This window comes from Ischnura elegans, chromosome 5, assembly GCF_921293095.1.
Source record: "Ischnura elegans chromosome 5, ioIscEleg1.1, whole genome shotgun sequence".
NCBI classification, from domain to species: Eukaryota; Metazoa; Arthropoda; class Insecta; order Odonata; family Coenagrionidae; genus Ischnura; species Ischnura elegans.
In genome coordinates, this window is record NC_060250.1 from 90,172,174 (window position 1) to 90,196,314 (window position 24,141).

General features: G+C 37.5%; 2 protein-coding genes across 5 annotated transcripts in view; one reads left to right on the forward strand and one right to left on the reverse strand.

The window, feature by feature from the left end:
- LOC124159241 (ubiquitin carboxyl-terminal hydrolase 47-like) overlaps positions 1-22,568 on the forward strand; it is a 52,462-nt gene extending 29,894 nt beyond the window's left edge. For all 4 annotated transcript variants that reach the window (XM_046534914.1, XM_046534913.1, XM_046534916.1 and 1 more), the window contains 10 exons: positions 5,293-5,594; positions 6,130-6,256; positions 8,459-8,807; positions 14,771-14,954; positions 16,116-16,266; positions 17,422-17,675; positions 18,295-18,410; positions 19,490-19,817; positions 20,981-21,162; positions 21,279-22,568. In XM_046534914.1, the coding sequence (XP_046390870.1) occupies positions 5,293-5,594; positions 6,130-6,256; positions 8,459-8,807; positions 14,771-14,954; positions 16,116-16,266; positions 17,422-17,675; positions 18,295-18,410; positions 19,490-19,817; positions 20,981-21,162; positions 21,279-21,504 (2,219 nt within the window). In that variant the 3' untranslated portion in view covers positions 21,505-22,568. The remainder of the gene's footprint in view (positions 1-5,292; positions 5,595-6,129; positions 6,257-8,458; positions 8,808-14,770; positions 14,955-16,115; positions 16,267-17,421; positions 17,676-18,294; positions 18,411-19,489; positions 19,818-20,980; positions 21,163-21,278) is intronic.
- Positions 22,176-24,141, reverse strand: part of LOC124159243 — a 438,003-nt gene continuing 436,037 nt past the window's right edge. The window contains exon 7 of the mRNA XM_046534918.1: positions 22,176-23,636. Coding sequence (XP_046390874.1) covers positions 23,087-23,636 — 550 coding nt within the window. The 3' untranslated portion in view covers positions 22,176-23,086. The remainder of the gene's footprint in view (positions 23,637-24,141) is intronic.

The following is a 24,141-nucleotide window of genomic DNA, read 5'->3' on the forward strand; positions in this document are numbered from 1 at the left end:
AGAAGTACGGTTATCCTACAAAATGCAACACTGCATCACAATCGTGTTCTAGCTCACGATATTACGAACTGATCTAGCTGGGCGTGCGACGCAGCCAGGGCCGAAAAATATCACTCCTTGCTGTAAGGATGAACGGGCGAAACGCTGAACAGCCATTCACGCCGGAGTCTATGATGCTTTGTTCAGATTGTGCCCAAAGTGAGAGTTCCTCTACGCCAAGCGAAACCGCGAAGCATCGGCCAAATCGAAAGGCGCCAAAGTCGAAATTTGAAAATTTCGAATGCTCATATCTCTGAAAATTCGTAAATCGGATGGGCGTAGGAAGAGGACTAACTGTACGAGCGGTTACGAGTGGGTCACCATGGCTCCACAGGAATGAAACTTATTATGTGATGTTGCGTGTACACTGAAATAACAACCATAATTGATGCTCTTGGGCACAGTTCTCGAGAACTTTAACGCGGCGCGATTACTATAACTTAGAGTAGTGAATATCCACTTAAATGCCGTTGCTTATGCGTGTAACTTCGTAATAAAGTTCATTTTATAGCTGCCGGGACCGGGACTAAGGTTCGTAACTTCGTAAAAACGAAAATTTTGCAATAACGTTTCTTTTACTATAGCTTGGATAGGCCTTTTCGTCGGGACCAACTATGTGCTTCGTAATAACGAGAACTTCGTAATAACGTTGTTCGTATTAGGGAGAGTCTACTGTATAATGAAGGGCTATGCAGGGGCCAAAATATTGTCCCCTTGCACTTTCTGTCCAAAGCTGATATTAAGGCCCACCTCACTAGGAGTGATAAGTTTTAAATGAAGTGTTTCTTATAAGTATTTTAAATCCAGTATTTTAATTGTAAAAGCACGGTACTCTTTCTCCCAAACTATCCATGCTGTCATTTGATAGCTCCCTTGTTTAGTGTAGACCAAGCCCGTATTGACATTGTATTATTGCAAAGGATGGGTCAGTTCCACTCTTTTTGTAACTTCTGCTCTGAATTGGCTTCAAGGTACAGTAAACTCTTGATTTTACGAAGTCAGTGGGACCGGAAAATCGGCACTTCGTAAAATCGAGTTTCGTAAATTCAAACCTTTTTCATAAGTCACGAAAAAAATGTTCGCTTTTGTTTCTTCCGCCGTTTTTTGTCTTTAGTGGTCTCATTTAAATGTTTTCGGTGGTTATTCTAGGTATAATTCATAGAAAAGACTTCTTGTTATCGATGTATGATGTGAAAAATCGTTAAATAATTATACCACCATAAAATTCCCATTTCTTGTTCATACTTCAACATCAACGATCGCTTAAGAAATTCCCGACCAGTTTTGAAAACGTAATCAAATAATGAATTGCTAAGTTTATTATAAGAATTTAATGTTATAAATTTGTGGTTAGGAGCGAATAACAACTATTAAGTTAGCGTAAGATAGATATTTGTTTCCAGCACCCACGGAATGTTAGCGGCAGCCGGCCTAACCGCCATTTATGTCGCCCTCTATCGCTCAGTGACGAGAAAAAAAAGAAAAACGAGGGCCTCGACCCGTTTCGTAAATAACCTTCGTAAGTTAATATTTCGAGTTACTCTGTATATTCAATTGAATGTGCTATCTTTTCCATTGGTTATTTTTGTTGAGATTCAGTTACTTTCGTAGGATATGATTATCTTCTGGCGAATATTGGAAGTAAATTCTGTATGAGCTCTCCGTCCGGATACTGTGCTCCATCATCTTCGCAAACGTTGCTACGAAAGACTTTATTCTTCATCCGGACCATATTCTTCATACCGGGTGTGAAGTGCTATGTTCATATAGTATTTCTCTCTCTTCTTTTATGCCGACAGGAGCAAGGTTCCAACCGGAAAACGACAGGAGAAACATCTTCCATTATCGGAGAAATAAAGAGGGAAACGTTATTATCCGCATTGATTGTTTTTCTACAAGAGATGTTTCATCATTTCTCAGCGTGTGTGAAGTATTGGTTCACTTGCGTGAATTCCCAAAAATGACACGCAAAAACCTGCACATTCACCTCATTTACTTTTCGTGTCCCTTTCTCTTCCGTATTGAAAGTTATGCAAAGAATCATTGACGTAGAGAAAAGATTTTCTTAGCTTTAGCACTAAAAATAGTCGCGCCATAATCGTAAATAAATATAGTGAGGAAAGAGCAAAGAAAATAATTTCAATTGAAACGTCAGCAGAGAAGAAGAGAGGGAATTATAAGCGCGGCACCATTTCCCTGATAGTGGAAGATACTTCTTCAGCCTCTCTCCAGTTAATAACTTACCCCCGTTGCAGGTAAAGATGAACCATGCCCTTCTCCACAATCGGGGAACGTTCCCAGTGGGTGGGGTGAATAAGAGTGGGATGGGGATTGCCTGAGGAAAGAAGTGTGGTCAGCACAAAGGAGTGGTGAACAGTGGTGAAGGGGGCAGGAGAAAGAAGGGTGGGGAAATGGCCTTCAGCTCTGCCTCAGTCTAGGTTTGGGGGCCGTATTTTTTGCGACGCACTCAACCTCTGTCACCTTAGGGGGGAGGGAGTGAATGGGAAATGCTGGGGAAGGAGGGGTTTGGGATGCGTAAGATGGGTGTCAGCAAGATCAGCAGAAGGTCGCGGGAGGAAGTAAACAAAGACTGTGGAAAGAAAGATCTCTCGGCATGGGAAAACGGGGGACGCGCGAGAAGAAAGTTCACGGTTAGAAGTGCGTCTTCATTACGAGTAGACTGAAAAATAAGTTGGTGGTTAATAGAGCCAAATACTTAAGATATTTAAGTTGTTTATTCAGGAAGGCTATTATATACACGAAAAGATACTACTAAAATATCAATTATTTTTTTTCCCTTTTTGCCCTTCTCCATCGCCGCTTCCTCCATGGTTTCTCACTTGCATAAATGGGAATGAAATTGGGGACCTAACTCGTTAGCCAGATCAATATATCTTAATGTTTTGAGGGCAGCGGGTACTTCTTTTTTATTTGGTGAAATTACTTCACTTTCATCTTCGTCGTCTCTGCTATTATGACTAGTCCCGGCCGCTGTTTCTTCCGACGCATGTACCGGCGTCCCATTGTCGCAAGCCCGGAGATCATCGTCAAGGGCAATATAATCGTTTGATGTTGCGCGCTGTGCTCTTCCTGCTTTTTCCAAGAATTTTTCAAAATCATCTTTTAAGCCTCTAATCTCCTCCGCGATTTTATCCGCTGCTGCTTCCTGAATGTATAACGTAACGAATCAACCATGGCCGTGATACTATAGCAGTAGAATTACTAGTAGGCTAGTTGTATCCATTACCAACCTCGAGAACATCCTCATGATGCGCTATCAAAGGGAATACGGCCGATTTCCAGCAATTTGCGATTGTAGTGGAGGAAATAAAGTACGTCTTTGAACCGTGTTTCTGCGATGAAAAATGACAATTTTATTAACTTGGCCATTTTAGCAAAGTTAACAAAGTCGTTATTCCTCATCGCAGAAACACGGTTCAGAGACGTACTTGAATGCCTGATAGGCAGGAGTGCGATGCAAACAATTATTTTTGATGATGGCATTGATTGATAGATTTTCAAAATGCAGTCAGAGCGGTCACTTTTGGGAAGAAAAGGCCCCACGCCCGGAGGGTCGAAGAGAGGGGCCAGCGAGGGTGAGCTCGTCGAGGAAAGGGTCCCGGATTACCCTTCGTAGTGCTTCGGCAAAAAGTAGTCAAGTAGTCTTCGAAGTACGTTCACAGTAGCCTGCCTTGCGAACGTACCAGGTACGTTCACAGCAGTGCAAAGGGTTAATTAGGACTGTACGAAAGACCCCGCTCGACCTTCCTGACATGTTAAACTACGAAATATTGTCGATGCGATGTTTACGAATAGGCACGTAAATAGGGGCATTATATCAGTCGCGATATTTTAATTAAGTCCTACTTCCCCTAAATTCCCACCGTGAGGTTTTAGGCGAACCCTTTCTCTCCAAAGTTGCACTATCATTTACGATTTCACACTTTTGATGAACCACAGTTGGAAGCGCTGATTTTTTTTAGCTGCTTACGCCGGCGTAACTAGTTTTTTGACAAATATTTCGCCATAGTTCGTATAAACGAATGCCTTTTGCTCCTGGGGACCGATCCGAGGTTCGTAAATTCGAAACATTTCGTATAATCGAAACTTCGTATAATCGAATAGCACCATGTATTTACCATAGGCTTTTCGCCGGGACCGCACTATCACTTCGTATAATCGAAAACTTCGTAAAATCCTGCTTCGTATAATCGAGAGTTTACTGTAATAGTTCAAGGTCCTAGTTCTTGGTTCTAGTTCATAAGTAACTGTTCTATTTTCATTGAATAATTTTTGAGAGCTTGCTATGATTTTTGCTTTACTCATATGAAAACTGCCTCAATCCGTGAAGTTATATCATGATCGATTGGCTCCATTGCATCACTCTATTTCAAGTATGTCATGTAAATTCTGCTAAAGAAAAATTTTCAAACTGGAGTTTGAATTAATTACAGTGAAACCTCTATTTTACACTTTTGAATGGACCGCTTACATTAAGTGCAAAATTGAGGAAATTGTAAAATAGAGTATCATTTATTAAAGGTGGTATTGTTCGGGACCTGATAAAAAGTGTGCAAAATCAGGGAAAACGTAAAATGGGGGAATGTAAAATCGAGGTTTCACTGTAGTTCAGCCCTAGCATTCAGTCTTTGGTTCCAGTGCCAGTTCTAAGCTCAACAACTGAAGCACTTTATTTATTGCACAGGACCAACCCTTTATCCCTTTTCCTAACCATTGTCAGATCACAGTTATACAAAAATGGTTCTGAACTTTTAATTTTAATAATACGAATAAGATTTTAAATTAGGCAAGTGTTTTAAACAAACTACTGAAACAAGTGGTCTAGGGAAGACCTTCAAACCCTACATCATAGTCAGGGTGAATTACTTACATGACAACGCGATTCATCACTCTGTCGTTTAAAATTTTTCAGTGGGTTCTCTTTCTAGTGGCGAAACAATCTTTTACCAAGGAGTGGTACTTAAGATTTGCTACACCCCTAATTTAAATTTGTTTATGGAGAGTAAAAAATCATATCCTGGCAATGAGCCCTGAATATTCCTGGCATGATATTTTTGGTTTGACTCTTGATGAATTTAAGTAGTGTAGAGTGTTTACACAAAAGCTGTCTGTGATGACTTACTGAAACATAACTGTGTGTGCGATGGCATACTGCTATTTATATTGTATGTATACATAGTATTGGATGAGAAAATGTTTTCCTGTTATGATAATTATTTACTTGCATTTCAGGTGTTGTTTCTAAAGTCTACTTCGTTGATGTGGATACAGAAGAGGTTAAAAGTCCAGTCACACTCAGGAAAAACATGAATATGACTTTGGGTGAGTATAAGGAATGCCTTTACAAGGATCTTCACCTGATTGATGATCCTGGTGAGGAACAGGGCGAGGAAATTAATGAGGAAAAGAGCACCAAGCAGAAAGAAAAGAGGCCACCACTGTATTTAGTCATGGAGAAACATAATATGGACCTTAGACTTCTAGAGGATGACACTCGAACATTGAAGAAGGAGGACTTTGCTACATATCACAGAGTAAGAATAAACTTAGACCTAGCTATGCTATGTATATTTACTCCAATTACTCATAGACTTGGTTTTTCAAGCATATTAATGTTCTGCAGGTGTGGAGCAGTATCTTTTTCTTTCTTGAACCTTGAAAAGTTGAGAATCGCATAGCCCTGAAAGGAGTCTACCTGATTTTTTTAAATGCCTTGTTCTACATTTACCTTTTCTTTGATGTCTCTTTTTGATATATCCTATGACATGGACATATTCAGCAAAATATTTTTATTGGTATCTGATCATTTTGGCGGGTATCTGTCTGTTGTACTAATTAATTTAGCTGCTTATTTATCATCGTTTCAGTAATATGTTCTAATGCCTGTTTTAATGGCTCATGTCTCTAGTGACAAAATTTTTTAATGGTTAATTTATAAAGATGGTGTGTTTCATTATGTGTGTACCACACTGTACCATATTCCTTTACATTTGTGTTTGACTGTGTACTTTTTTAGATATTTTTTATTTTATTAGCTCAACCAATGTTCAATTCCCTCTTTTTTTATAGATCTTTGTGTCATTCAAACTGGATGATGAGCTGCATAAACCATTTGTAACATCCAAACTCTACCGCATAGTGAAAGATTTTGTCCATATAATAACCCTGAAAATAACTCTCCCAGACGTTGATAAAGGTAAAATAGTTTTTTTTTATATTAAAATAGTATTTTATGTAGAAATTCATGTTTGTGATATAATATATTCAGCATAGTATTTTACCACAAGTATTCTCTTTTATCAAGTACTGTACTTAATGTTCTTATTTAGGTGTACTTTGATGGAGCACTTTAAATGAAGTGGTGTGCAATTTTGCAGTTTTCATTCATGATTTTGTGGTCTTAAGAAATATATTTCGTCATTATAGCTTATTATTATTATTATTGGGTGAGTTCAAATTTTATGGGAATCAGAAAAAAACTGAATCTATTAGGGTGCCTTCATAGCTGGGCGTTGCGTACTTGGGGGTGGAGCTAATTCATCGCAGCAAGTTGGAGCCCTTCACTGCTCTGCGTTGCAAAAACAAATGAAAGGCAAAAAGCGATGGCTCCTAAAAATCGGCCTGGGAGCAATTCATCTTATGATTTCGAGCCAAATGCACAATACATATGTTGTTTTGTGCATTTTTACGCAATTTCATTTCTTAAAATATCCCTCTTCCCATAAACAAACACCAATTCGAAATCGTCGGTGCACTGCCGCCTTCACGCAGAGAAAATTCGACAGGTTCAGTTTTTCTGCGACGACGCAGCGAGCTGAACACGTGACGTCATCAATTCTCAAAGACGGGCTCTGATTGGCTCGCTAGCTAGTCAACATAACGCCAAACTGTGATGGCACCCTTAGCCTAGGTTTTTCATCTCCTTAATTTTACTTTCTAATTGGCAGTAGGTCATTTTTTAATGATGACTTTTCATGGATTTCTTTTACATAATCAGGTGGTTAATTATACATTAGACTCTCATTATTACGAAGTTCACAGGACTGAAAAACTGGTGGTTCGTAATAACGAAGTTTGTATAAACGTTTCTTTAAGGAATCACAGCAATAAAACGTACTTGGTCAAAATTTCTGGTCTCCTCAGTATTCCGTATATGTAGTTGCACTGCAGAATAGTTTCAGTGTCATGTGTTGACATAAGTGATTAAATTATGTGCAAATTTATAAAAACAAGAACATTCGTTTGGTTTTAGCAATTAAAAAAATGCAACATGATGCAATCGAGGGTTGATATCTTCCCGAATATAGTAAGCCCTCGGTATATGAATAAGATACGTTCCAAGACTGTGTTGGTAAGTTTATAAACGTAACAAAATGTGCTGTTATCCTGCAGAATGCAACACTGCATTGCAATTGTGTGTTAACTCATGATTGTGCCGAAAAAATCACTATCCACCATGCGTAGGGAAAATGTATAGTTCTATAGTTAGTTAGTTATTATGTATAGAAAAAGGTGCTGTATAGTTCCCAACTTCACAACGGTTTATATGATACTTCGTTCAGATTATGCCCGAACTGTGAGTTCCTCTACACCACACCGAGTTGCATCGGCTAACTCGAAAGGAGCAAGATTTGAAATTTTGGGCACCCTTCAAATTCTCGAATGCTCGCATCTCTGAAAGTTTGTAAATCGAATGTTTGTAAGAAGCGGACTTAATGTACGTTAAATTTACGAGCATAAAAGAGTGGGTCATCATGATCCCACACGAATGAAGCTTATTATATGATGTTGTGTGCATACTGAAATATCTCCTACTGAAGAAAGAATCGTAATTGATGCTCTTGGGCACAGTGCACGAGTAGGACTTGAACGAAGCGCAATGATTATAACATATATCCTCCTAAATGCTGTTGCTTATTCTTGGAACTTTGTAATAAAGTTCTTTTTGTAACCGCTGGGACCGTGACTGAGGTTTGTAATTTTGTAATAATTTTTTTTTACTACAGGTTGAATCGGTCTCTTCGTCGTCACCAACGATTTGCTTCTTTACAATGTGAACTTCGTAATAATGTTGATCATATTGACGAGAGTCTCCTGTAAACTTCTGTTATTTAGATTAAATTGACTCTTATAGCTGCTTGTGACTTTGAAATTAATAATTATTTGTTAAATCAAAATAGTATATTTAAGGTATTTTCCTTGGTTTCTTCAAAAGTTAAAAAAAAATTTTATGTGAAATTTCTGATAATATAATCAAAATATAAGCTAAACCATAGAGTGTGTTGTGACCGCTTTAATTTGAAATGTGAATTTGGGATATGTTGATTATACTGACGTTATCAATTATCTCTTCATGGTTTGTACTGATTAAAAAAAATTGTCTCATTGTTTGATTCAGACATCTTGGAAAGAATGTCAATCCCTCCACTCAGTGCTGTCCAGAATCAACCCAAGCCTGCAGCCAACAACGATGAGGGTGGTTTTGAAGAAAACTTGAACTATAACATGCGCTTTGTCTTCCAACGCACTGTTGTCAAGCCATCAAATGTTGACGAAGAGGAAGAAGATGAAGGGATATGGGACGGGGAGTGTCTTGGAGCAACCGATAATACTGCGGCAGCTGGAGAACTGAACACTGGTATAGGTAATTGGACTGGGCGTATGTGTGTGCCAGGGGAGAATGAAGTTAGCGGCAGAAATAGTGATCAAAGTGCAAGTGAAGACAGCAGCCTCACAGACAGTGAAAGGTGAGAAAGCCACTCTGTTTTAATGTGTCACACCCAAGATTGAGTCAATGCTATTTGAGCCTTGAGGGGAGCAGTGATTTGCATGGAACTGAGGCTCAACCAGGACAAGATATTCCCGTTTCTCTTCATCTTGAATGGTTTCTATAAGTGCATGATTGTAAGTATAACAGAAGACTTTTTATTCTTAATATCCAAAAGAGATAGGAGTCACTTATTCACCTCGGATGAGCCTTTACAATGCAGCTGTTTGACTTATTACCAAGTAGATAATGTTGCATCTAGTGTAGTCGTATTGCTCTGAGGTTAAAGTTGAACTTGTGATGTCATCAGTGAGTTTGAAGTACAGTAGAAATCTATAATTGGTATGGAGGCTTCCGTGGTTATTTAATACCGTATATCTCCGAATATAGTCCCCCCCCGAATATAGTCCCCCCCCCCAATTTTGAGACCTCAGTTTTGGGAAAAATTTTAAAATGTAAAGGAAGGCAATTTTTCTGTGGTTAGCAAGTTAAGATTCTAGATTCGATAAAAACTATTATTTTCTGTGAAGATTAAGAACATATCTGTTCACATATTTTCCATCACAACAAAATAACTATACCTAAAACATGTTGTGATCCATTGCATGTATCAGTAATTTATAGTTCCTTAACCAGATGTAATGAAGAAATGAGAAATTTTTTTAAGTATCCAAGGCTATTGTATTTTTTAAACCTTCACAAATTATTAATATTTTTGATTTCCAAATGACTACAGACAATGTCAATATATAAGCTTTAACTTAAAGCCCATAAACAGTATTGCATTTGGCCCTGAAACTTCCTTAGATCCAGTGTAACACACCCATCAAGTCATCACAAATCCAAGTGACCTGAAGAATTTAGGAAATCTAAATAAAATTGTGTTAAATAAATTCCCAGCTAGCACATTATAAGTCATTGAGATAAGGTGAAAGGAAGAAATAAGGAAGTCGCTTCTCAAGTAAGCTTGTTATGGGTTTCTTACGGCCAGGGCGACAAACATCCAGAGTAATGGCAAAATGGATGCCAAACTTTCAGCACTTCCGTAGATGCTGTTATTATCCCATCGTTACAGAGTGTTAATTAAGGCCTTTATGCATTAAAACAATGTTTTTATTATTGGCGCTTCTATATTATGAGGAGAAATAACATCATACCGCCATAATTTGAAAATCATTCACATTTATGAACTGATAGCTTAACGAAGGTCGTAAGAAAAACACAATTTCACAAGAATACCAACGTAGAATAATATAAAAATGCCGGAAGGAACATCTAATATACGTATTGTAGTCATCGGGTTATCAAACCATAATTTAAAATTCATAAATGTTAAAATGTATGGACCTTGAATAAATTCAGTTTTTCATGCACATGCCAAACAAGTTTTTTTTTACATAATTGGATATTTAATTAGTAACTACGCCACCAGTTTTCAACAACTGCCGTGGTGTTGTGGTTAGCGTGTAGTTCTTCGGTTCCGTGGGTCGCACGTTCGGATCCACCCTGATGTTATATTTTTTTTCTTTCCGCCGCATGGATAGAGTACTTTTACTATGCTTTATATCTTCACTAGCCGGTTGCTTGCAGTTATTAATTTTTTTCTATTTACGGGAAAATCTGTTATCAGTTGTTCAGCCCTTATAAAAACTCGCTAAATTTCCCCAATAGCCTTTAAATTCATGTCAAGATGAACCGCGTAGCATGTGTAGTACGCTGTTCAGCCGCCTTTGGCGCTCCAACAGAAGTGACTTACATTGCCTGAGGATATTTGACGGCATTCCTTACCTAAACGTCCCTAACGTCTTACCCCTGCCTTATATAAGTCCCTTAGCTTACGATAAGCTGCTTATCAATTTTTTCCGTAAGAAAACCATAAGAAACGGTTAACTCACTTACTTTGTGCTATCTGGGTTATAAATATTATAAAAATATTGCTATCAAATGCCTGCTAAGCAAAACAATTAAACTACAGGACTTACAAATATCAAAGTAATAAAATTAAGAAATAAACTTTTTCCAACAAACATTAAAACTGAAAAAAAATTATATCAATTTTCAATGCCTCGTCGCGAATCATTGCATAAGTTACACAAAGAGCATCTGCTCTGCATTTGCGCACAAATTCGACGATATTTTCCTCTAATTCTTTGAATCTGCCGCATCGAGACCCCCGAAATGACTTCCGCGATGTATTAGCGCTTTGCAAGCGCTGTAAATACTATGATTTACGGCGTATTCTGCAACGGCTATTTTTAAATTGGCATCGAAACTCCGTCTTTGAAGGCCTCTAATCTGCGGCAGGATTGATCCTCATCTTTCTACTTGATCCATCACCTCACTGTTGAACGTAAAATTATTTTTAATAAAGAAAATATCGCGGAAATAATTGCGAAACGTTATGCGACGTAATTTATCGATCCTATTTACCCTGACGAATTGAAGATATTCCTCAATAAATTGATTACACTTTCGATGCTGAGTCGCTGTATTTCGATCAAATGCAGTAATGCCGGAGCTTCTGGTTTAAAGTCGTCGATTATTGCGCCTTTTCAGAAACAAATGCATCACCTATTGCGCATTCTTGTCCTGCGAAGGCGGTAAAGGCAGTGGTTGTAAACACCGTAAACACGAACCGCACGGGCACATGGACGTATAGTAGCTACGGACGCAATGAAATGCTAAATCGTCACGAAAGGTTCACTTTATGTTTATTTTTCGCAATTATTTAAATCGTGTAGTTAATAAATGAGCGACGGGTACATATACTATTGATTCAATTCTAGTGTTCGATTAATGTAATGATAGTGTGTGTTTAGTTTTCATTTTAATTATTTACTGTTTTGCGTCATTAAGTGATCAGTGTCGATTGAATTATTCTAACAATACTTTTCCAAGAAAAATTAGCAGCTACCCGATGGATTCCGTGAATACGCATATTCGATATGCTATTTGAATCGGAATAATCGTATCTGTACAACATTTGTGGTAAAAATTGTCTTAATTTCCGGTAAAACGTGGCAGTATTTACTAATATCCCCGATTATAATCCTTATAAATATACTCAAATAGAAAGACTACGAGAACATTAGGCATTATGCCGTTATTTATTACTTTACGGTCACCTTTAGTATGCTAAACTGGATTACACTCGATTATAGTCCCCCCCCCTTACTTTTCCGCGGCCATTTTTGGAAAAAAAGGGGGGACTATATTCGGAGATATACGGTAACAGTATTGTCTTTGAGTTTTTCATCTTTAGGGACTAAACGAATCACCGTGACAGTAGAAGTCTATCATAATTTGTTCAGCCTATGGTGAGGTACACTACAACGAATCATTTTTTTGTGTTGGTTGGTCCTTGTGGAAGAGCATATGGAAATCATCTGCCTATTGCAATAGCTCGTGTTTGCAATAGAGCTATAACAAGTTCATTTCTTTGCAGATGTTATCCGTGTTGTATTACTCTCAGAATATCCCCACGCTAAAATTTGATGGCAGGATGACTGTAGCAGGGCTCTCACTTGACCATGAAAACCTTAAAACCGTGAATAAGCTGTGAATTTTGTCAACCGTGAAAAAAACTGAAAATAGCCGTGAATTTTGTCATAAAACCTTAAAAATCCATCCTACTTGATCATTGAAGTACGATTGACAGATGAAAAGGATAATCGATATGTCGATCGTGTTTCAAGGTCAGTCACGTGCAGACACTGTTCATGCATTTATCTGCTTACATAAATTCGAAACGCAATTATTGGTCCATGTGCCATGAAGACACATTGACCTTAAGCCTGTGATTGGAAGACTGGTAACCAAAGTGTTCATTAACTTTGGTGAAAAAGCAGACACGTCTTCATTTCCCTGCCGCCCTACTCCCTCCATTTTCCCACTCACAACCTTTAGCCGGCCCTGAATTTTGCTGACGATTGGTGACGTCATATGATATAGCAATTTTGTTGCTGCGTTTGCTTTCACTACCTCTTTTGTATTTGTTAAATTTTTAGTTAGCGTGCGGCCGGATTGTAAGTGCGGTTATCCTACAGAATGCAACACTGCATTACATGTTTGCATTAACTCAAAATTGTGATGAGCTGATGTAGCACATGCAAAACAGCTGGAGCAAAAAAAAATCACTGTCCAGGAGAAGGAAGAAAGGGCAAAACGCTGAACAGTTCCTGACTTCACAACAAATTAATTGATACTTCGTTCTGACTGTGCCCACAGTGCGAGTTCCTTTATGCCACACTGCATTGCATTACCCAACTGTAAAGGTGCCAGATTTGAAATTTTGGGCACGCTTGAATTTGTTGAATGTTAGTATCTCTGAAAGTTCGTAAATTGAATGCTCATAAGAAGAGGACATACTGATCGTTATATACTAGTGTTAAGGAGTGGGTCACCATGATTCGACGGCAATGAAGCTTATCATATGATGTTACGTGGATACTGAAGGAAGAATAATTGATGCTCTTGGGCACACAGCCAGAGGAGAATTTAAACATAGCACAATGATTATGACATTGCAAAGTGTATATCCACTTTTAAAAATGCTGTTAGTGTGTTATAAAACGCTGTTAGTTAGTGCCAATGTTCGTCGGGACCAATGATTTGCTTTGTAAAAATAAGAACTTCATAATAGCTACGTTCGTATTAATAAGAGTCTACTGTAGATCATCCAGGCTTTGGAATATGTGACTACGGAAGCGAAGCACTGGTTCATGCAATCTGTAGTTGAGGCTGAGTGGGATGGGTAGTGCCAAAGTGATTTTCACTTATAAGAAAATCTATTGTTTTTCATAATCTTTCAAAGGGAAGTGCGCAGTTATTACCAAGAAGGTAATTGTCTTATGCTTATGTTGCATTCTAATCTTATGGATTCTGACAAGTGGTTAATTCCCATGCAAGATATAATTACTCAGCCCCTCAACCATATTTACTTAAAGATCTCTGGAGTTTACTGTTTGGTTAAGAATCTTTATACCTAATATATATACAGCCCTATGTATGACTGACTGACTCACCCATAGATACAAGTTCCTGATCACTTCTAGACATGCTGGAGGGTTGAAAGTTTGCACACGTGCAGGGGATCGGAAATAATTCGGAGTAAAAATCTGAAAATTGGAATTTTACGTCCCACTTTGTTGCTAGGATGAAAAAATGGCAGAAATCGTGCATTTTCTGGGGATGGTTATTATGTTAGTACACACAAACCATGCGTGACATGCAAGTGGTCATTGTAAATTTGAAAGATGATGAATGTGGCCATGTATTCATGTGTTTTTTTTTTTAGTTTATTTTGAAGTGCATGGCTGCAATAAAGCCGAAAAAGTTGAGGAAAAAGAATTTTGCATTCTCTGAGAGAGTTTTTGTTTGATAGTTGATATGGCCCTTAGGAATTATCACTCTTGAGACAGCTTTCGCAAAAGCCAAAACTCTCTCTGTAGACACCTCGCTTTAAATTGAGTTTCCTTTGCTCCTGGTCTTACCTCATTTGTGAAGATTTTGATGAGTACGCCTATGTGACTTTTTTTTGTAAGGTTGTGGAAAAACACTTTCTATTCATATTTGATTATTTTCTCAAATTTATGTGTTTTTAATTTGCTCAATGATGCATGTAATTGTTCTTGGATGTTTTTGTTTCTGACATAACGATACCTTTACTGCACAAGCACCCAACAATTGCCCACTAGATCAAACCCGCTTATCTAGGAGCCCAACAATACACATGTGCTCAACTGGCAGTAGGCGGAATACAAACGCTCACCTCGGAAGCTTGGGATCAAACCGGCTTATCTAGAATCCCGCAGGTGATTGTTGAGTGCTTATGCAGTGAAGGGTCAATTTTGTAAAAAGACAAACTTTATATTCTTGATTGAATTCTCATGTTTTGTAATAGCCAGTACATTAGTGTTTATTTTTTTCTTTTATGTCATTTAGGACATTGGTTGGAGACCACCAAGAAGAAGCTCTGGCCCAAGTTTCAAGTTCAAGCAATTCTCCTCAAGGCTCTGATCACGAGCAGGGAATATCCTCGCCTGAGGAAGGAAGTGGTGGCTTATCCCTGCCCTCGGCGAGAGTTGGTGGAAGGGATAGTTCTTCAAAGAGGGTTATCCGGTACAAAGTGAGTTCCCAGATTTTTTCCTTAAACTCGCACTTTCTGGGGAATCTTGAAGGGATATTTGGTCTTGCCCATAAGACAAGTGTGAAGTGTATCACTTCTTCTATCACATAAATTATGTGACACGTTATTGATTATTAAAAGATAATCTCTAATTTCATAAATCAAGGAATAGGTTTAGCGGAAAAAGATTTCCTAAATGGAGCGGGGTGAAGATTTTGTTGCCAACTTCACTCAATTTTGAAAGTATAGAATTTAATAAAATAAAATGAGATGCTAAGGGCTCACTAGCTTGTGAGAAAAACTTCAAACTTCAAAGTTTGCTTGGTATCACGATTCATACAGTACAGCAATCACCAGTAGTGAAGGCTATTGCAACTCGGGTGAAGCAGCGGCCTCGCCACTTCAACATGTCACTTGCAGTGTGTGACTTATCGGAGTTGTTGAGGAGAAAATGGAGTAGAGGGAAAGGAGAGGAAGTATGAGGGTCAGATATGGGGAAGTGATTATAATCTTTATTATTAATCCCAAAATGAAGTACACTTTCTATGTAAGACATTATTAATGCTGAGAAAATACTCCAATTCCTGGTTTAGTGGTTGCTTAATGGATCAGCTGCTGTTCAGCTTGATGGTTCTCAATTTAATGCAGGACGTTTGCTTTTTCACATGCGTATGATTTTTTCGCACTTTTTCCGTGTGAAAAAAATGGATAAAAAGTTTCCACACTCATAATTAAAATTTTCATTTGAAATCATTAAAATATTGGTGAAAACTAGGATTCTTTGGAAGAAATGATGAGCAATAATTTTTGAGAGATGAGGCTCAATCTTGGGACGTCGACATGGCAGTCAAACATCATAACCACCGGGCTACAGCAAGGAATAAAAATGTCTCCTATGAAGGGAGACATTTCTATTCCTTGCTGAAGGAAGACCTGTAAATTTTTAAATGTATATTTTGTTTTAACTCTTTTTTTATGTAACCCCCTATGTTGGTGATTCGGCCACAGTGCCTGATGGACTAAAACTCTACAAAGTTTGATTAAATTCTGAGACTCATATTTCCAATACTCGTTGTAATAAATTGAAAGCAAATTGAGCTTTGAGATCTCAACAATTTCCTAATTTTGATACATGTACTAATGCTAAGCCTGATTTTATAGGATTTGGATGGTGAAGATGGCTGTCACGCTGAGGAAAATTGGGACACAGATGCAACAACTGGTCCAAGCTCAAAGGTGGAAAACTCTCCTATATCATGTAAATTCTATTTCAAAGCAACTCATCTACCAGATAATGGTTCCAATCGTAAAAGTAAGTACTTCTGGCCAATAATATAATTAATTGACTAAAATGGTCCAGAATGACAGACAGATTTTTTGGGTGAAGCACATTTTGCTATTAAAATTTTTTATTTCTCATTATATGCTGCCAGTCTTTGTTAATACTGCCGTAGCAAATTGTGAAAGGGATTATTTCCAATAATACACACACCTCTGCGGAAATGGGATTATAAGTGAACTCAAACAGTATAGTTTTCATAATTGTGTAATTGAGTATTGAAATAAAGTGGTCAACACAGTTAACCATAAAGAAAAAATAGTGCTATTTGAATAAAGAAAATCATTGATTTTGTGATGGTATAATTCCAAGTAATTACTAGTTCAATGTCTATAGTTTAGTTTGCTCAGAAATGGAGGTAGATTTGATCTAAACCTGTGGTCATTTGGCTATCTGGGGTCACATTTATTTAAAAATGTTAATAAGAAAAGGAGAGGGGAGGCTTTTATCTGGCAAGAACATTAGTCATGAAATGTTCTGTTGTCGGATTTCTAATACAAGTGACTTTTGAGAACTCTCAGACCTATACTTTAAGATGTTATTCACTACTTCATAATTGAGGTCAAGAAAAAAATTGATTATTTACATGTAAAATTTTTCCAGAAGTTAATGAATCTATACTACAAAAATTGTTTTTGAAAAAGTAAATATGTTTTCATTATAAATTTAGTCAATGTCTTGCAAGTATTGCATCATTAGTTGAAAAAAAGGAAAAGACAATGTTTGATTTAATTACATCGTAATATCAATCAATGTATTATAATCAATCTGTGAATAATTCAAATATTTGTTGAAAAGGATGATTGCCAGTCCTTATATTATTGTATCATCAATTTCAGATGCTTTATTCATCAGTAGGTCCTTCAATGTGGTGTCAAATTTTTATCTTAATATTGAAGCTTCCATTTCATCCTTAGACTCTTCTTTCTCTGCAAATGTTTGCAGTGCAAGACTATTTCTATGGCATAAATATTCAAGACATTCCTTCCATCTCTTCAATTTGTGTTCATTTTAAATCAGGAGATCTCTGTTCTCTCTCTAAATGGTATTGCATATTTGTCTCTGATGCTTGTTTTAAATTTAATACCTATCTAATTTCTATTAAATATCTACCATCATTGTTTTCAGTGCTCCAAGTTCAGGTAGATAAGCGAATGCTACTAAACACCCTCAAACTCGAGTTGGAGCCATATGTTGGAGTTCCTGTGGACTGCTTCAAACTTAGTAGGGTTATGGGACATCAGGATTTTGAGTGCAATAGAGTCGGTGGTCTCCTCAACATATTTCAAGATGGTGATCAAATTTTGATCAAACTTGGAAGAGTTCTTCGGAAAGGGGACCTCCTCGGAAAAGTCTTCATGTTCAAAATCAATGAAAATGAGGTAAGTATGCCTCTATTTGAGAGGTATATAAGTGTTCTCTCCTAATATTAGTCATTTAATTAAAATTTTACTGCATGTAACAAACAAATGTACTGTAGTTTGCCATTCAGATCTTCCTAAGAAAAAAATTAATGTGATTGTTGTTCATACTGTCTAAAGTGCTGTTTACTACCAGTTTTGTACAATAATTGAGCGGTGGTGATGATGAACATTGATTTAAATCTGGCAACTTATGTTTCATAGCTTATGTAGCTTCAGTGTGTCTGTTATTGCTATGATACCATTGCAATATTTCACGTTCGTTCTCTATGTAACTAAATCAGTAGCCTATGTTTTCTTTATTATTTCATACAGTTTTTGCCTATGAACTTAAATATTGTCCATTGTTTGGGCTAAGATCATCATTAGGTTCTTTTGAAATCAAATCAGTTATGTCTCTCAAGTTTTGTCTTAATTGATTCATTGTGTGCTATGTGTACTATTTTATATTTATAATCAACAATGTGAAAGCATCAGACTTAAGTTGTCGGCTATCATTTTTTTTGCATGCTCTTTGTTGTATTTGTTCTATTTTTCATAAAAATTTTTATTGATAGATCATTTATTTTTATTCAAAAAGCATAACAAGCTCCTATTTGAGTTCGTCCTGTCGAGAGGCCAAACGGTTCTTCAAGCAAAACGAGAAATATTGGCTGAGCTGAAGAAGAAGCTGTCCATTGAAATACCACTCAATAGGTAATTAAGGAGATTTGCATGATATAAATATTTTAATCGATATTTAAACGAAGAAATCCAGTTTGAATGTTGAAATAGAAATAGGTGCACCTCTATGGTAGTCCCCTGCTCCTGGGCCCCTCAGTCTTACAAAATTATTTCTTTCTCATTCGTTAGAAATGCAATGCATTAGCCTGTCTGAAAGCTGACCTATGTCTTCATATATCCACTAGGCTTATTTTATTTCTTTTCTTAACATGTTTTTATTACATTTTTTTGCTGCATCGCAGAATGCAGCCTCTTGAAAGGTTTCCTGGATGCGGTTTGGGGTGGAATTAGTTTTTCTGGTTCTCTACCACATTGCTTAGTTGTAGAAGACAATGTCAAAAGAATATTCCCATTTCCCTCTCACTTGGAAGAGACGTGACATTAAGCAGAAAAGTAGAATTTTTCTGATTATTTTTTCATTGGTGAAACAATCTGGGAGAGATCTTGAAATGTCAGCTATCTTAAGTAAAGCCTCTCTTTTCCAGTATTGGCTTCATTCACATAATGCCCTTTATTTATTTGATATACCTTTTCCCTCTCCTAACATGCCCAGCGTTCTCCTGACAATAACCTCTTCCATCAGCAATACCTATTAATTCTGTCTCAATCCCATTCTTGAATGCGTAAATCCTCTTTTCATTTTTCTTCCTCATGATCCATGTTTCAGAACCCATTAGAGCCCAAGGCAAATTTATCTTCATTTCCATGGTTTTATCTCAATGTGTACGGAACAATTTATTTAATAGTTCTTCTCACTCAAATTTATGGCCCCATAATTTTTTGATATGTTAAACCTCTAGTCTGATGTCTATGAAAGTCAATTTTGATGCCTTTTGGTGTTTTGCAAGCTCAAGAAAATGTGTTTCACCCACAGAAAGTAGCTCACGATCTGTCAAATCTTTGTATGGCTTTCCCATTAATAAAATTACCTCCTCTAAATGAAGCTAGTTCACCTGTATAGCTCAGAATTTTACATTTTTTATGAGAATTTTTTCTCTTCATGTGCTGTGCCACTTTTATGTCTATACCTTTTATGCTGTTTATCATTTCAGGTGTCGTCTTCGTAAAAAGTCATGGAAGTGTCCTGGTAAAGTGTACCTAGATAATCAAAAGTTCGACGATGACCTAAACTTTTTGCAGCACTGGGAAATGTTTGTCCAAGAACTGCCCCCACCCCCTGTACAGAATGATAAACCCAATGGAGAAGGTGACAGTGAATCATCTACAGCCGTGAAAGAAGAGGATATCCAGTATGAGCCTAAAACAAACCCAGATCAACTCTGCTTGTTTGCTAGGCGGTGGCATCCAGAAACCCTGGAGCTTGGAAACCTACAAGAAGTAGTTATTAATGATGCTACTGTTCAGGAACTCAAGGAGAAGGTAATGAATGATATTTGTAAATGGAATGATATCCTGGTGTAATGATCAAATTTGGATGTAGTTCATTTCAATTTCTGGTTCTGTCATCAAAGCACTTATATTGTGTGTCTAGCTATCTGGATTGTGTAATCTGCCTGTCCTATGTGTAAGGGCATTTTATTGTAAATGGTCATAGTCTGTAAATCAGTGGTGTAAAGATTGTGCATTTTTTGCCTAGTTGGGAAATCAATTTTCTCTGGAGTAGTCGAATGTTTTAGTATTCCTTCCACTTATGGGAGTGCAGTGTTTTGAGAAAATCAGGAAAAAGAATGGTTTTTCTTCTCCCCTTCATTAACTTGTGACAATTACTTTGAAAAAACTCATTGACTTCATTATTTTAGTTGCTGAGTACCTTCAATGTCAATGCTATTATTAGCAGCCTGAATGTAATATGCACACTTTTTCCTGAGGGCTAGAATGACATGTAAATCTAAGCAAGGGTAATGCTGCGATTTTCTCTAAAGCTATTTATAAGTGTTGTATCATTCTGTTATTTTTTATTTTCCTCCATATACACAGTTTTTAAGTAATCCTTAAGGCTGTTTTACATGGGGTATGTAATTGCACAGGTTAGAGCGGCATTAATTTCTAAAATGGCGTGGAATTGCACTATTGCATGAACGAAATTAGAACGGGCTATTTTGCCATGTAATATATTGTGGAAGTGTTAAGATTAACTCAAAAAAGTGTGGCAGCCAGCATATACAAAACGCAGGAGATATTCATGAATTTTTGTTTTATCTGACATTGCTTCAGAACAGTTGAATTGAACAGTTTTCAGAATCCTAGCCTTACTTTATAGATGACCTGATTCAATGAAAAAGACATACACCACTTGATTCTGTGAATTCCAGTAACATAAACTAAATTTCTTTCAAAAAAAGGTTTAATTGAGGTGACAGTTGATTTATCCAAGGCCGTAGCTAGAATTTTTTTTGTGGAGGCTCTTCTGGCTGTTTTTCGGGAAAGCTCACTTTGGAATTCTTTGATTTTCTTAGGATTTTTACAGCCTTCTCCTCTTAGCTGGTCACAGCCTTGGATACACTATGAATTATATTCTTTTTAATTATCGTCTATTTATTACAATATTATTGTTCGTTATTAACAAGCTTATTCATTTACAGTTATCCAAAATGAGTGGTATTCCCTTGGAGAGGTTAGAAATTGCTCCTGCGGATGGAATGTTTCCGTACATAACACCAATTCTATCAATCCACTCAGATATGGATTGGGATAATCAGAAAGTCACGTCTTTGTCGGATGAACCATTCTCCATCTATGATGATGGATCATGCATATATTACAGGTATGAGTTTCTGTGAGGGCTGAGACCCAATTTAAGGATTGAAAATCTTTGCAAATTCTATTTTATTTCGTCTTCTTTGTGTGTGTACTGATTGGTTATTTTTTTACGTTGGACAGAGATTCTGCTGACCAGCTGAAGAAGCCATCCCCAGAAGAGAGGCCAATGTTGGCCTCGCGTTGTAGCAAAGGCCTCGGAATGCTTGGCTCTCCCTCCACCACCTCGTATTCCCCTCGAAAAGAGCGAGCCCTCAAAATCTATCTGGACACTACCCCTGCGCCGCCCGTTTCCGCTTCTGCTTCGACTGCGCAGTCCCAACGCAAGGATGAGAGTGAGGTAGATTGAGCATCCTGCCATTTGTGTGTTGTGCATATAGAGCCGGCCAATTTTATCAAACGTGGGAGTGTGCCGCAGAGGAGAGGACCATTGGTTGGCACGTCAGCCAGTGAGTGGAGTGGAGGGGCTGTGAAGAACTTAACTGGTTCCTTATGTCACCTTATGCACAAGCTCCAGCTCATGTGTTTGCAACAACCAGTTTGTTTCACCCTGGGCTCAATGGAAGGTGTTTGGCTGAGATGATCATACATGCGTCGAACTGTAAAAAGCTGAAATAAAAGCCCGAGTGGTGATTCTTTGCTGGGGTGTGTGTGGTCTTTGTCCAAGTTTGTTGTGCCATTCTATCAATTGCTAGCGCCTTAATCGCATCTCTTTCATGATCCCCTTGCTCTATTAATATTTCACCTACAGGTTGTGTTGTGTGTGTCTGAAGATGACTTGCTTTGATGTTGAACTTTTGGGGAAATCATCTTTGGTTGTGTATTTTGGTCGGACTCGGTCCCGTACTGTTTTTACCTTCCCTGTCTTGAAAGTCCTGAGCTTTGAGTGGCTCCTTCCCTCCTAGGTTCCTTTTTTTTTACTCTCGTCACAATCTTTTTGTAATTTTCACCATTTTTATTTTCTGGGTACTTGTTGCCTTGCATATTGCATTTTTTGTCTTCTGTACTTTTTGAAAAGTCTTCCCTCCTACAATCTAAGAGCAAAGCTTGCTTCACCCCGGTTTGGAATAAGGGGTTTGTAAGGTGCTTTTCCCTCTTGGTCTAAAAAAATCATAGGCAATAGTTATTATGAAATGGCAGAATAAATTGCATGTAAATAATGTCATAAATTAATTTTGGTCCAATATGCATTAATTTGTCTCTTTTTAAGTGCTGAATTTTAAGGAAATTGTCTTTTTGGATGACCATTTGTGTCTTAGATTATCAATTGATGAATAACCTTGCTTTTTGGTTCCATTGCAATCTTGTTGAAAAGCTAAAAGCAATTGATAATGATTAAACTGCTGGAGTGGATGAACGGTTATGTTGGCTGTCAGTATATATTTATTGTGAATAAAGATAATTAACGGAGAATGGTTTATGTTTTTGTTCAGAATTGAGCATATGTGGTGATATGAAATTTAGCATTATTGCAAGAGCATTCTTATTTAGGAGGAATAATTATTTTCCTTCAAATTATAGTATTTGTTCCTGCAGTAATGGCTTACTTCAATAATTCTCAAGTTTATAACTTACATGGTTCAAGTTATATTGAGATGTTACATTTTAGGAACATCACTTACCTTGTAAAAAATATAATTTTCTTTGTTTAAATTATTGGAAATACCTTTAATTTTATATTTCAGTTTTATTAACTGGTTATCATAATAACAAAGTCAGGCTTGTAGCTTCTTTCCTTATAATGCTCTGCTCTACTTCCTATAAACATAAATACAGTACCCACCTGTACAATACTTCTTGTAGGATTTGTAATCAGTCCAAGTAAAAAAAATAAGGCTATTATTTACAGTCGATCACATTATAAGTTCTTGTATAAACGAATGGTTGGCATACTTAAATGTCTCAACTCTAGTCTATAGCACTTTCTCTCTTTACACATAATCAGATGGAACTGTTTTTGTCACTGGCAGGGAACAAATGTGATGTCTGTTGTTGCATGCAACATGATCTTCCCCCTCACTCTCGACACAGAGTAGTCCGACAGCACTGTTCACTGCCTCTGGTGGTATTGTCATTTCAATCTCATTATCACTGGGCCTGATTGCAACTGCATTTGGGTGCACGTCTGAGGGAAGCCTTGGGTCCGCATCGACGGCTTCGTAGGTTGCTTCCCAGCCACCATTTGGTGCCTGTGCACTCGTGGAAAGGTCCGAGTAATAGGCACTGCTGCTACTAAGGGGGGAGGATGCAGACAGACGGCAATTCAGTGGGTCCATCACTGATCCCTGGTATGCCATATTTTGATAGGAAGGGTCCTCATATTCTGGTGATGGAATGGCCTCCGCCCCATCCTCGTCTCTCGGGTCCAATTCGGCATAAAGGGCCTCCTCTGCAATGCTGATTACTCCAACTGGCATCATGGGAGCTGCTCTTCCAGTGGATGATAGGGTGTAATGATTCTCTGGGGTGTAGTGGCGACGCCTACAAGGCAAAAGATGATATTATCTTAATACATATCATTGTAGTTTGATCAAATGGAAATTTGTTTAACTGCCTTACTTCAGTAAATATTTAACTGTAGTTGTAGTTAGTATGTTCCATATATAGTTATTATGTATTATCATGAATATCCCTGTGTTGAAGGTTATTGATGAAAAAGTGAGGTTTTTCCTTTCAATTTAAGATCAGGATAAAGAAATTAAATTCAACTAGGTGGAAGCAAAATAAAATGCTGAGAAATGATCGATTTTATCACTACCTATAAATTGGATATGCTGCTTCAAAAAATTCTAAACCAGATGAATGAAAACATGAGCTCAGCCTTCCGCACAGGCAGCATTTCTTTATTTGTACTCTAGAAGAAGAGGAATGAGTTAATCCCCCAGTAAAGTGTAGGATTCTACTGTTTTGCAATCCTTTTCCATGAAGTGCAGATATTAATGGTTAACTCTTTGTGAATTCCACTCCTCAATCAACATGACCTTGG